The sequence below is a fragment of the Carettochelys insculpta genome, chromosome 10 (assembly GCF_033958435.1).
Source record: "Carettochelys insculpta isolate YL-2023 chromosome 10, ASM3395843v1, whole genome shotgun sequence".
NCBI classification, from domain to species: Eukaryota; Metazoa; Chordata; order Testudines; family Carettochelyidae; genus Carettochelys; species Carettochelys insculpta.
The window spans coordinates 29703066-29716260 of NC_134146.1; the positions used below are offsets into that span (position 1 = coordinate 29703066).

Sequence of the window (13195 nt, forward strand, 5' to 3'; positions counted from 1 at the left end):
TCTGAAAACTGGGGGGGTCCTTTAGAAAGGTCCCATCTCCACGGGCGGTGCACGATTCAAAAAGCCACACTTTCGAATTGCCACAGCTGCCATTAGGCTAATCAGGTGCTGCACATTCATTGCAGTGCCTCATTAGCATCTTTCAAACCTGCTCATTAACATGCCCCTTCCAAAAGGAAGGGTCTTGTGTAGACACAGGGCAGATGTTTAACTTTATGTATATGAATAGTCCCACAGAAGCCAATAGGTATTTTAAAAACATTCAGTCTCATCTCCATTCTAGTCCAGATGCAAAATGTTTTACTAATATGAAGTTGTCTTCAGTTGTTATGCTTCCCAGCTGAGGCCTAATCAAAGATCAAGTCAAATACAAAAAATACAAATACAAATACAAAATACAATACAAATACAAAAAATTTATGGTAGCAAAAATTAAAAGAATGAGCTTGTGGTATAAATAGAAGTTTTAAATAAGCCAAGAGTATAAAAGATCAAGAAGACAAGTAATAGGTAGATGTGAGAGCTGGATATTTTGAAGGCTTCTTGCTTTTATATTACTTCTCCAATTAATAACCCATGGCTAAACCTGTTATTTATAATTAAAAAGAAAGATGTAATTTTGCTTAATTATACCCATATTACATTCAGGCCAGGTCTACACTAGAGCAATCTGTTGACAGAAGTTACTTTTGGGAGATACCCTCTGATGAAATTTCTGTTGACAGATTGCAACCAGAGTGCAAAGCAGATTGAAAAAGTGATCCAACCTGTTGACAGAGAGTGTCCAGACTGCCCGGCCACTCTCTCAACAAAATGGCCAACTGGAAGCACAGCAGACAGGGCTGCCTGGTGTTCCGTAAGCCTGTCTGTCGACAGAAAGCCCTACGGAACATTCAGACTGGCTTTCTGTTGACCAACTTCAGTCGACAGAAGTGTTCTGCCTCATGGGGGAGCAGCAGAATGCTGTCGACAAAAGTGCCACATTCTGTCAATTTACTGTTGACAGCATGCCTTGGGGATGTGGAGTCTCCGTGGGTTTTGTTGACAAAATGCTAGTTTTGTTGACAAAACTCTCTAATGTAGACATAGCTTCAGATTTTAAAATTCTATTTGGAAGGAGTTTTTTTCAGTATAGAGTTAACTACATTTATTAAATGTGTTTTTCATACTGAGATCTTGCATTACTGTAAAAATACTTTGTTGCTAAGCTTTCTAAATATTTTTAACTTGTTATGACCAGAATCTCTGAATGTAGGAACTGCAACTACATACGATATAGACAACTTGTGTAAATTTCAAGAAGGTCCATAAAAAGATTGTTGTTGGATGGTCCTAAGACTGACGTTATTACCAGGTTTTTATTAGTGAAAAATTACTTATTTATTCTACTTGTGAATTTTTGCTATAGAATAAAATATTTTTCAAGATTTTCAAGAAGTGCAAATATATGTGCAAGGAAAGCAAATTTTAAGTTAATAAACAAAACACAATCTAAAATACATTTTACCCCAATCCTGCACCTTATTAAAGTCAATGGCAGAACTCCCACTAAGTATGAGCCTGGATATATCTCTACACTTCAGATTTCTGCTGACATAGCTATGTCCACCAGGGATACACAGAGAGATAATCGCAGCCGTAGCGTAGATGCCACTATAATGGCTAAACTGTACTTTTATCAGTATCAATTCTTTTGAATCTAGGGAAATTTTTGTTATACTAATACAAATCTCAACTATACACTTTTTTCAGCTACATGTTCATGCTATTGTGTTATATTTCAGTGTATTTAGCCATCCTATTAACTATATTTCTACTCTGTTAAGTCTTAACTGGAAAAATACAGGTTAACTTTTTAAAATAATTAGTTGGATTGCTGCATCCCTTTGTTTTATCAGAATGGATCAGGGCTATGTTGTCCATCCCATATCCTTGTCTCAGTTTTTTTGGTGGCTATTCAAGGTAATGTATTTAAGGAGTAGAATACGCAAGACATCCTTTCAAAGCAAATAAATGCATAAAATACAGTCCTGAAGATGGGAAGAAACATGGTGCAGAATGTTGTATGTTTCGTTGTCTAGTATAAAGGCCACTGTAAACCTAGCAGTCTTGTCCACCTTTAGCAAAGATTCTGTGTGTCCTTCATGCTAGTCTTTAAATCCATAAAACTTCCAGTCTTTTCTTTTTATGGTATGGTAAAAAGAAATGAATTAATTTTACCTTCCATTTATGTTTCTAGCAATAACGATGTTTTAAAATTCTTCTAAAGCAACCACTTACTTAATGGGATATTATTCTTATCCTCAATCAACTAACAAAAGTCACTTGTTACATCTCTCACCCTGCAAAAAAGGTCGCAAGAAACTTTTTGTAGCTTTGATCTGGACACTCAAATTATGTAAACTTACAAATCTCCTTTTATACATAGAGATATTTTAAAAAAGTGAACATATTGACCTATAAACAGTTACTATGTGGAAAATACATTAAAATCTTTACCTTAGAATGTAAGCACTGTTCAGTCAGTTACTCAGCCATTGCATTGTATGGCTATGTGACAAACTCCTACCTGAAATAGAATTGTAAATTGATGTTCAATTTTGTAGAAACTTATTCACCTCCAATAACAATAAATAAATGTTACTGAATAATGTTGTGCTATCATTACAAATAAATTCAGACTTTCCTTATTTAATAGTGCCATGAGCATTTAGAAGCATTTTGTAAATTAAACTCCATTTTATAATTGATAGAAATTGGTATCTGGGTGAATTCATAGTTCTATGTTTTGTGTCATAGAAAATTCACATGTAAGATTAGGAGACATGGAAAAATTGAAGAAGGTCTTTTTTGTTTTTAACTATTTTTACTCTTAGGCTGTGTCTATACGACAGCGATCTGTAGTCAGAAGTTACTGTGGAAAGAGATCTTCCAACAAAACCTCTGTCGATTGATCATGTCCACACACAAAAGGGATCGAAAAAGTGATCTGCTCTGTTGACAGAGAATGGCCGTGCAGCCTGGCCACTCTCTTGACAGAATCAACCCCAGAACCAGTTCAGACAGGGTTCCATGGCTGGCAAGTCCTTCCAGGAGCCCCGGCCAAGAGTGTCATTAAAGGGATTACCTCCATCCACCTTCCTTGCCCATGCTGAGACTTGCCTACCTCCACAAGGGACAGCATAGCTAATGCAGGGCTCACAAGCTTTCTGTGAATATTTGATTTTTCTAGTTAGCCATGGTGCCAGAGTAGCCTCCAGGCTTGTGCTGGACCCACTCCCAGTTGCTTGAGCTGCTGATCACCCTTATCACAGCCTCCTCCACCTCCTCTGTGGAGGGACACCTGTCACTGTATCAAGGAGCATGCCTTTGGTGCCCCAGGACACCACCCATACCCGCCCTTCCAGGTGACCAGGCAGATCTGGAAGTATACCACCAGTTCTGACTGGTGGGACTGGCTGGTCATGGGGCAGTGGGATAACCAGCAGTGGCTCCAGAACTTCCACATGAGGAAGGACACCTTCCTGGAGCTCTACACCTGACTTGCCCCCACCCTCTGGAAGGAGGACACCCAGATGTGACCCACCACCCTCCTGAAAAAGTGGGTTGTCATCACCCTAAGGAAGCTTGCCACCCCGAGCAGCTACTGCTGTGTCAGGCACCAGTTTGGCATGGGTAGGTCCACCATTGGGGCTCTCCTCATGTACGTAAGGCACTCCTGGTCTGCAAGTCCTACAGGGGGAGGCTGGGGAGGGGAGAGGGGTTCCACCCAAGGGTGACTCTCAGGGAGTGGGGTTGGGGGTGTGAGAGATGGGGTTGAGGAGAAGGGGGGAAGCCCTGTCCCTAAGGACTCTGCCCTCCCACCCTCACACAGACCTGCTGCTGGGAGAGCAGCCCTGCAGGGGGGCACCCAGAGAGCCCAGGGGAAAGGGGGACAGGAGGGGACAGGGGAGCCCACCAGGGACACCCCCTGTCACTCCCTCGTGTGTGTTTGGTCTCTACCCTGTACAGGTATTGACAGCCATCTCACCACCATCCTGCTCTGGAGGGTCATCCACATCACAGACCTGGACACAGTTGTGGCTGACTTCACCGCCTAGAGGCCCTGCAACTGCTTCAGTGCAATCAACGGGGCCCTGCAAGTGCTTCAGTGCAATCAATGGGACACACATCCCCATCCATGCCCCGGATCACAGCACAGCCCAGTACATAAACTGCAAGGGATACTACTCTGTCATGCTGTGGGCCCTGTTCGATGGTTCCTCAACATTTATGTCAGGTGGTCAGGTCAGGCACATGACAGTTGCGTGTTCTACAATTCTGGCCTGTACTGGAGGATGGAGGCAGGCACCTATGTCTTCTTCCAGGAGCTGGTGGCCAAGGACATGCAGATATCACTCTACATTGTGGGGGATATCACCCACCCCATCGTAACCTGGCTCTTGAGGCCCTACACTGGCCACCTGGACCCTACCCAGGACCTCTTCAACACACACCTCAGCCAGGCACAGAACCAGGCAAAGTATGCCTTTGACCATTGGAAGGCATGGGTCAGGTACCTCCTGACCCAACTGGACATGAGGAAACATAATGTTCCCCAACTCGTGGCTGCCTGCTGTGCCCTCCACAACATAGTGAGGGAACAGTGCCAGACGTGGCTATGAACAGCTGGGCACAGTTCTCATCCGCCAAGCCCACAGGGATGGGCTGCGAATCTGGGAGGCTGTAAGAAACATCTTCTCCTGCGGCCCCCAATGACCCTTCCCAGGACACCATTGGTAGGGGCCTCTGACCCACAGCCCTACCACCTCCCCACCATGACCTCTCCCTTCACCCATTCACCCCTCCTCAACCCCTCCCCAGTAATGAGAGATGGGGGTGGTGAAAAAATAAACTGGTTACTGAACAATAGAAAAACATGTAAAAGAAATGTTGTCATAATAAACTATTTACAAAGTGCCAAAAAAGTTAACTATATACAGGACGGGGGTCAGCACAGGGAGGTGGACATCAATCCAGGGAGGGGTTGGGGGGGCCATGACACCACAGAAGACAAGAACCCTTAATAGCACTGGTCCTGGGATCCCCTCCTGCCGCAAGTTTGGGGTCCCTGTCAGGGCTGCGTTGCGGCCAGGAGCACAGGGAGGTAGGGGTGGGGTGGGGCTGCAGTGGAGCCAGGCTCTGTGAGGGAAGCAGAGGGGGCCTGAGGGACAGGGGGGCAGACATGGTGGCGGGGCCTGGGGAGCAGGGAGGGCTGGTAAGGCGGGACGTGGTCAGCAGCCACCATGTCAGTTCCAGAACTGCCAGGGGATGTCCAGTCGGAGTGGGGCCGGGAGCCATAGGGGTAGAGAGGAACAGCAGCAGCAGTGGTGGGAGCAGGTGTGAGTGGCTTGGCCAACTGGCATCTAGGCAGGACATCAGTTAGTCCCAGGCCTGCATCTACCATTCCCAATTCTCCCATAGCCGCGACTCCAGGAGTCCATCTGCCTCCTGAGAGCAGCCTCCTACACCCACAGGGTATTGTCTGTGGACTGGCGATGGCCCCTCCAGCCACAGGCCCACCCTCATGTTGGTGTGGTGCTGTCCCTCTCTGGTGCCGCTCCTGGGCTGCCTGTCTCTGGCTCCAGCCCCAGGGGCTGGCTGGCCCTGGAGGCATGGTGGGACTGGCCTTATCCTTTGGCAGTACAGCTGTAGAAAGAGAGGATGAGACAAAGGCCCCCAAGGCCCCTCCCTCCACCCACTGTGAACAGCAGTCCCCACCCCTGGGCCATAGGAGGTGGTGTCCTAGGAGAGCATGCCTGTGCCCCCTGCAGGGCAGGCTGTGCCACTTGGAACCCCGCAATGCCTCAGGGACCATGCTGGCTGCTGTGCCTCTCTGTTCCCCAACACGTCTGCCTGACAGGTTAGCAGCCCAGGGGCACTGTCCAGCAACAGAGGAGTCCCTGCATGGGTGGCAGGTGAGCTGGGCACCACCTGGCCCTTCCCATGGCCCCCTCACACAGGTGCAACCTGTGGGTGTGCCCATGTGCTGGGCAGGTGCACTCCTCAGTAGAGTGTGTGGGGTCGGGCCATCACCTGTGTGGCTGGCCCGCTCCCAGCCATGGCAGGAGTGGGTGTTGCCCCCCTACCCTGTGGCTCTGGGGCTCATGTGGCCTCCCATGTGGCTGGCAGCAGGCTGGTGCCTATTCTGGTGGCTGCCTGCTGGGTGTCATTGGGACACACTGTCATGCATGTGGTTTCATGAGCTGTGCCTGCAACATGGGGTCCCACCTGAGCCAGCATGGTGAGTTTTGCAGCCTATCCTGTCTGTGCCCACCCCCCGATGTCCTAGGGTGTGTGACCAGTGGGGTACTCACCAGAGGATACCCCAAGGAAGTCCAGAGATGCCCTGGAAGTTGCTTCACTAGAGGGACCTGAGTCCATTGGTCCCCTGGCTGGACTCAGAATCCGATTTTAGCTTCACTTGGGGATCCAGCAGGAATCCTGGATGCTTTGGCTTCAGCTCCAGCTGTTTGGGGATGAGGCTCCTCTGCCGTATCAATGGCTTCTTGGCTGGGAACACCATTCTTGTCCCACAGGAACTGGTTGAGCTCACTGTAGTACGGGTAGGTGGCTATCCCTACCCCCAATCTGTGCTACACATTCTGAACTGAGACATATCCCTGGCAGAGTTCTTTGACCTTGGCCTGCACCTGCTCCATGGTGCAGGCAGTGTGTCCATGCAGCACAAGGACTGTGGCCAGGCATGCATACCCTAGGGCATTGCATCTCTTGGCCGAGGGATCCAGTAGCATGGCCTCCTCACTCCAGAGGCCCAGGAGGTCCTGCAGCTCAGGGCCAAACCACGATGGTGCCTACTTCTTCAACTCCTGGAGTGGGTCCTCTCAGGCAGGTCCTGTGAGGCGCCATGGAGGTCCCAGGCCACCTCTGCTATTTTTTCTTAGTCTCATGGTCTGGCTGAGAGGGCATGGAGCTAGCAGCATGTGGCTTTGCTGCTCGCACATGCTTAGCTTCCTACCACAGGGTTTTCGGGGTTCCATGCAGCTTTAAGAGTATCTGGAGGCATCATAGAGCTGTGATTGCTGTGGACAGGGTGTTCCTCAGTCAGCTGGCTGCTGCCATGGAGGACTGTTCTGTCTAGAAGCCCCTCCCACCCTCTGGAGCATCCACACTTGTTTTTGTCAACAGACTCTTGGCAAAACTGTTCAACCTCATGGGGCTCAGGCAGAAGTCTGTCGATGAAAGTGCCTAGTTCTGTCAACACACTGGCGACGATGCATTTTTAATGTGGACACTTTGTGAGTTTTGTCAAGAAAATGGGGTTTTGTTGAGAAAACTCTCTAGTGTAGGTAGAGCCTTAGTTTTTTGGTATGGAATATTTCAAAGTATGATTTTTTTTTTTTTAACATTTCATTTTGATCCTGGTTTGATAGTGGGCCAGTATTGTTTAAAATCAGGTGCCTGAACTTTGGTTCCTGACCCATCATTTAGGCACCTAAATAAGTGGCTTGATTTTCAAAAGCACTGAATATTCAGCACCACTTCAGTGGGAGTTAAGCAACATTATTATATTCTTTTCATAACACTCTTTAACAAAATTACTATGGTTATCTCGCTGTCTAAAAGAGAAATTCTGACAGGTGTATATATCAGTGAGAGAGAGTGATGTGGCATAACAGCATTATTTCGAACATCTGCATTATTCATGTGTAACAAAGATGTGAAGTCCTGATGCAATGGCTATGGCGATCAATTTTAGTCTTTCTGTTGAATTCAGTGGACCTTGATAAAGCCCTGAGTGAGTTAGTCAGCTCATCCCAAACTAGTTTTAAATCAAAATTCTTATTATCCGTGATCATAATGTATTCTATATATGCCACATTTTGTTAAAAAAAATATTTCAGAACTGTTTTAGTTGATTGATAGAATTTGTATTGGTACTGTTTCTTTTTATTTGTTTTAATCCTTCAGTTTGGAAAACCGGGTATCTTAGTTACTGTGAATCCAATTGTACGCTACTTGGAAGGAGTACGTGAAAATATCTCATCTCATCAAAAGTCTAAAATAACTTTTTCTGTGACATAAGTACCACAGTGTTAATTATTTTATCTTGGGATAAGAAATTATTCCATGGTCCTTTTGTGAAGCTGGAAATTTCCCTTTTCTAAGGAAATAATGTTCTAATTTCTCAATATGCATGGGTGAGGTAATGGAGCTTACAACTGTAATTTTTCTAAGTATAGAAAAGATATTACTATTTCCAGCCTGAATCTGCTTATCCAGGCCTCAGGTGGCTGTAATTTTAGGAAGAAATTATATATGCCTGGGAGGACAATACACTTCTCTGTCAGGTGTTTTTTTTGTTTTCTCTGTGTGTGTGTGTGTGTGTGTGTGTGTGTGTTTTAAATGGCAGCTGTTTGAAGCTATTCGGAAGTTTAGAGAGTTACAATAAGACCTGAGAAGGCTGATTAATGGATAGGCAAATATGAAGATAGACTTTCAGAGATTCATGACAGGAATTGCATGGCTCTGCAGTTTATCAAATGGATAACATCTGCATACAAGTGGCATGTACCTTGAGATTTGTGTTGATAATTACACCTTGGCTATATCACAAAGGTTTAGCTAACAGAATGGGTAAGGTCATATGTTTTGTTGGACTAACTTCTGTTTGCAAAAAAGATGTGTTTTGAGCCTCAGGAACTCTTCTTTGGATCACATGGCACACAGCTACACTGCATATGCAATCACAGATTGTTTTTTGGGGATCCCAGGAGTAGGAATTATTTGTAAAATTCCCTGTGTAGACATGAATTTAATGCAGGACTAAGATCCCTCTTTTTCATTCTTTACTGATTGATTGGAGTCTCTAGCTCTGATACGAGAACTTGTCATGGACATCTGAATTTTTCCTACAAGTGTTTAGTAAGAGATAGACTAACACTTTCAGAGAAAACATTTAAAATGCTGCTTTCTTGAGGTATGGCTGTGGTTCCTAACTGCAACTGAAGCAACATTTTTCAGGCAGCCATACCCATTTCCATCCCTGCTCTCTCATCCTTTGTCTCACCAAATGAAGCAGGGAATGACTGGAAATGTGGAAGACAAGGAGTGCATGGTTATAAGAGGGTTTGCAATGTTGACCCAGTATTAGGAAGCCCAGTGTCTGTGTAGTGAGGCATCAGCACACCTAACGCTGCTGGATGTTGCTTTCCTCATGTCCCAGGGGAATCCCTATTGCATCAGTGCCTCAAAACAGAGAGGTCAGATCCCCTATGCCAGACATCCCTCCACACATCCCACTCATTTGTCACTGAGTCTCCTTTCCCCATCTCACTCTAATACCTATTTCCTTCCTTTAGTTTCTACCTTGGTTCATCTGCAATGGCACCAGTGATGAGTGAAAATGTAGAGGGAGACTGGGGGTTGAATGGAAATGGTAGGAGAGTGGGATGTAGGTTGAGAGTCATATCCAGGAAGAGTACTGTGGGAAGACATGGAAAGAAGTAAGACTGATTAAAAAGGAGCTTGGGGGAGCACCTGAGTTGTTATGTAGGAGCCATAAAGAAGGAGTACAGTAGCATGTGAAGCAAGTACTCATGGAAAACTTCGGGCCTTTGTAACATGGCTCAGAGACAAGAATACATATGATCAACACAGATAACTGTCAAAGTTGATACAGATTTCTTATTTTTTAAAAAAATCCCTCAAACAAAACCATTGAGTAGTTAAGGTTTCTCTTGGGTACATACCACTAACGAAACCACAAAAACCAGGAAATAGCTAATTAATTCTTACCAACCCTTGCAACTTATAACCATGATTTCACCATCTTCACATTTGCTTACCCACCACTTAAATGCTTCCTCCCTTCTGCATCATCCAAAACATTCAGCCTTAATTTCCATCACACCATCAGCTATTCAAAAACATACATCACTACATCACCCCAATAGCACCACTTCACTAGATCTGCCAAAGCGGCCACTGCTAGATTGATCTTATAGCATCAAACTCCATTGTAGTGCAGATGTAGCCTCAGTCACATTTCTTAGTATGGTGCTCAGTGGCCTAATCCACAAGTGAATTGAGCTGATGAGAAAATCTCAGTGCACCATGGCCATTTTGCATTATTGTTTCTCAAGAAGCTAAGTAAAAATCATACAGCAAGGATGTGACATTTGCGAATTTAACATTTGCAAATTCAGTTATTTGCGAGTGGCTCATCATCCCCTGCATTGTTGCTGCCCCTGGGGCATGAGGCACCATAGCCACCTGTGCAGTGCTTCTGGAGCTGCTGCGGGGTACCCACACCACCCATGCGAAATTCAACATTCGCGAGGAGTCTCAGTATGAACCCTCATGAATGCTGTGACCCTACTGTACTATATAAATGACTTCTTGGTATCTTTTTAATAAGAAAACAATGTGTTTAATTTACTTTGTCCTGTAATTTGATAAGATGAATTGGGTCTTTTCTGTTTGTTAGTCTTCATGTCTGACTCCATTTGAAATATGTTTGCTTTCTTGTGTAGTATATATTTGTTCTTGTTTGGCACTTTTGCTGATCATATTTAAAGTTTATTTCCTGAATGAATTTTGGAGAGGTTAGCATGAATATAATTTAGGATGAGTTTGCTTTCCGCCTTTGAGTTGGCAGTGTGATTATTCTCCATTACAAAGACAAGAGTTTTTCTTTCTCTTCTACTCCAGGGCTCACTTAGTCTATTTGCGTCACTCTGTAGAAGGATTTTGTTTTTTAATCCTTAATCTGGTACTGAACACTGGGTTGTAAAATAAATCCATCTGTCATCTGACCTTTGACATATATGTGCAGTATAGGTAAAGATGGTAAAAAGGTAACCATTTAGGGAGTCATTTCAAAGTTAATTTAGTGCTCCTACAGAAGCCAACCTGAATCTTGACCCAGGGTCTTCTTTCCAGAGCCAGCCAACACCTGGCAGTGCTCTACCTCAAAAAAGCCACTTGCTGTTTTTTATAATTATCTGATCCCTAGCTGGGAGGCCACTGATCTAGCACACTAGACTGTGCCCAACTACTCTTAACGGGGTGGCCAGCCTGTGAAAGAGCCATACCCCTTTCTTTGTCTTTCTGTTTATTTAAATCCCTTTTAACAAAATCCTTCCACAAATAATAAACACTAAAAAATAGTATTGTGGAAGTAAAATGACATGCAGACCATCATATTGTTCATTCTGATTCCATGTTATATTTCTTTTTCACAAGCCTTTGTCAGTCTTGCCTATTTAGATTGTAAGCTGTTTGCATCAGGAACCGTCTCTTGCTTCTTTATGTGGTGCCCAGGACAATGGGGCCTAACACTTGTTTGGGCTTCTAAGTACTACTGCATTAATAATAATAATCATAATAGCAGCCATGAATCAGAGTGAGACCACTATTTTATTTCACATAGTCCCCCCACCTACAAATCTTAAATTAGAAATTTTGAACCTAAGGATCACTAGTACATCAGCTGACAGTAGTTGCTAAGGATCTTCCACCAATTGGTGATAAACAGGGGCATTGCAAACACTCATCCTTTAGTTCTGGTTTAAGTCCTTGATTCCAGCAAAGCAGTGATTTAGTAGGACTACTTGTGCACTTAAAGTTACATGTATGCTTCATTTCTAAGCCTTTTTGAGGCAGAATTAAATATGCATGTCTGTGTGTGTTCAGTGTACAGTGAGAGATACACAGAGAGCATGATAATGCCATGATTTAATAAATTTCCCTGGAGGGAAGTTTTTCATGGTGTTCAACTAAAATAAAAAACACAAATTTACAAGTTCAATTAAATTAGCAAATAAAATCCAAATAATTTAATAAGTAAAGGCTTTGAATTATTGGGGCTAATGTAAGCTTTATGAATTGTTATATTTTAGGATGAAATCAAAGGAAGTTGACAACTATCAAAATGAACTTCAAAAGATAGAGTATGAAAATGGACTGTCTAAATCCAGGTTTATTTCAGAATTATTTTATATAAACGTGTTATTTGTGTGTATGTGAGAGAAAGATCAAATTATTTTAATTTTAATTATTTTAATAGTGCTTTTTAATCACAGATCTTTTGGTACTTTTAGTTTATTTTTTTTTACTGAATTATATTTGAATGATCATTCTAGTTAACTTCACAAAGAATGTTCTAAGGCCTCTTTTTCCTTTATTTTTTATCTTTTTATTATATTTTCTTTTAACTAAAGAAAAATGTGTCAGCTGTAATATTTTGGTGGTGTATTATTATTATTATTATTATTATTATTATTATTTAGACTTACTAAAGATCTAAAAGAAAAAGAAGAGTCTCTGCTAGTTTGCCAACAAGTATGCAAACGTTTACAGGAAGAAGTAGCAGAGAAAGAAAGGCAAGAAAAAGATCTAAAAAGAAGAACCAGTTACTCAGAGAGTGAACTGGAAACAATTAAAAGTCTTCTTAGAGAGAGAGAGGAAGACGTGGTAGTACTGAAACAAGAAAGGTAATCAGAAATGACTCATCATGTATAGTTTTTTATAGTTTGATTTTTCCGTCTTGATTTTCTTTCTGAGAATACCTTGGACTAAAAAGTCCCCTAAAAGTTAAATCGTTAGACTGCCGTATTTTATTTATAAAAGTTATATAATCATTGTAACATTATGGCTGTGTCTACACTTGGCCAAAATTTCAAAAGGGCCATGCTAATGGCCAAATTGGAGAATACTAATGAGACACTGAAGTGAATATTCAGCGCTTCATTAGCATGCTGCCAGCCGCAACATTTCAAAAGTGCCACGTTTCGATTGCACGTGGCTTGTCTACACGGGCCTTTTCAAAAGGACCCTGCAAATGTCAAAATTCCCTTATTCCTACCAGGGGATTTCGATGTTTGCAGGATACTTTCAAAAAGGGCCCTGTGTAGACGAGCCCACACGATCTAAATGCTGCACTTTCAAAGTGCCATGGCTGGCAGCATGCTAATGAGGTGCTTAATATTCCTTTCAGTGCCTCATTAGTTTTCTCTGATTTGGCCATTAGCATGGTCCTTTCGAAATTTTGGCCAAGTGTAGACACAGCCTATGTGAAGTATGTGCTTAATGTAATCTAATGTAAAAGATCATGCTACACTATCATAAAATAAAAAAGCAGTAATGTAGCACTTTAAAGACTAACAAAATAATTTATAAGGTGAGCTTTCGT

General features: G+C 43.3%; 1 protein-coding gene across 1 annotated transcript in view; it reads left to right on the forward strand.

Annotated features, from left to right (window-relative positions):
- LEKR1 (leucine, glutamate and lysine rich 1) overlaps window positions 1-13195 on the forward strand; it is a 100121-nt gene that overhangs the window by 72254 nt on the left and 14672 nt on the right. Inside the window, exons 9-10 of the mRNA XM_075004300.1 lie at window positions 11904-11981; window positions 12294-12497. Coding sequence (XP_074860401.1) covers window positions 11904-11981; window positions 12294-12497 — 282 coding nt within the window. The remainder of the gene's footprint in view (window positions 1-11903; window positions 11982-12293; window positions 12498-13195) is intronic.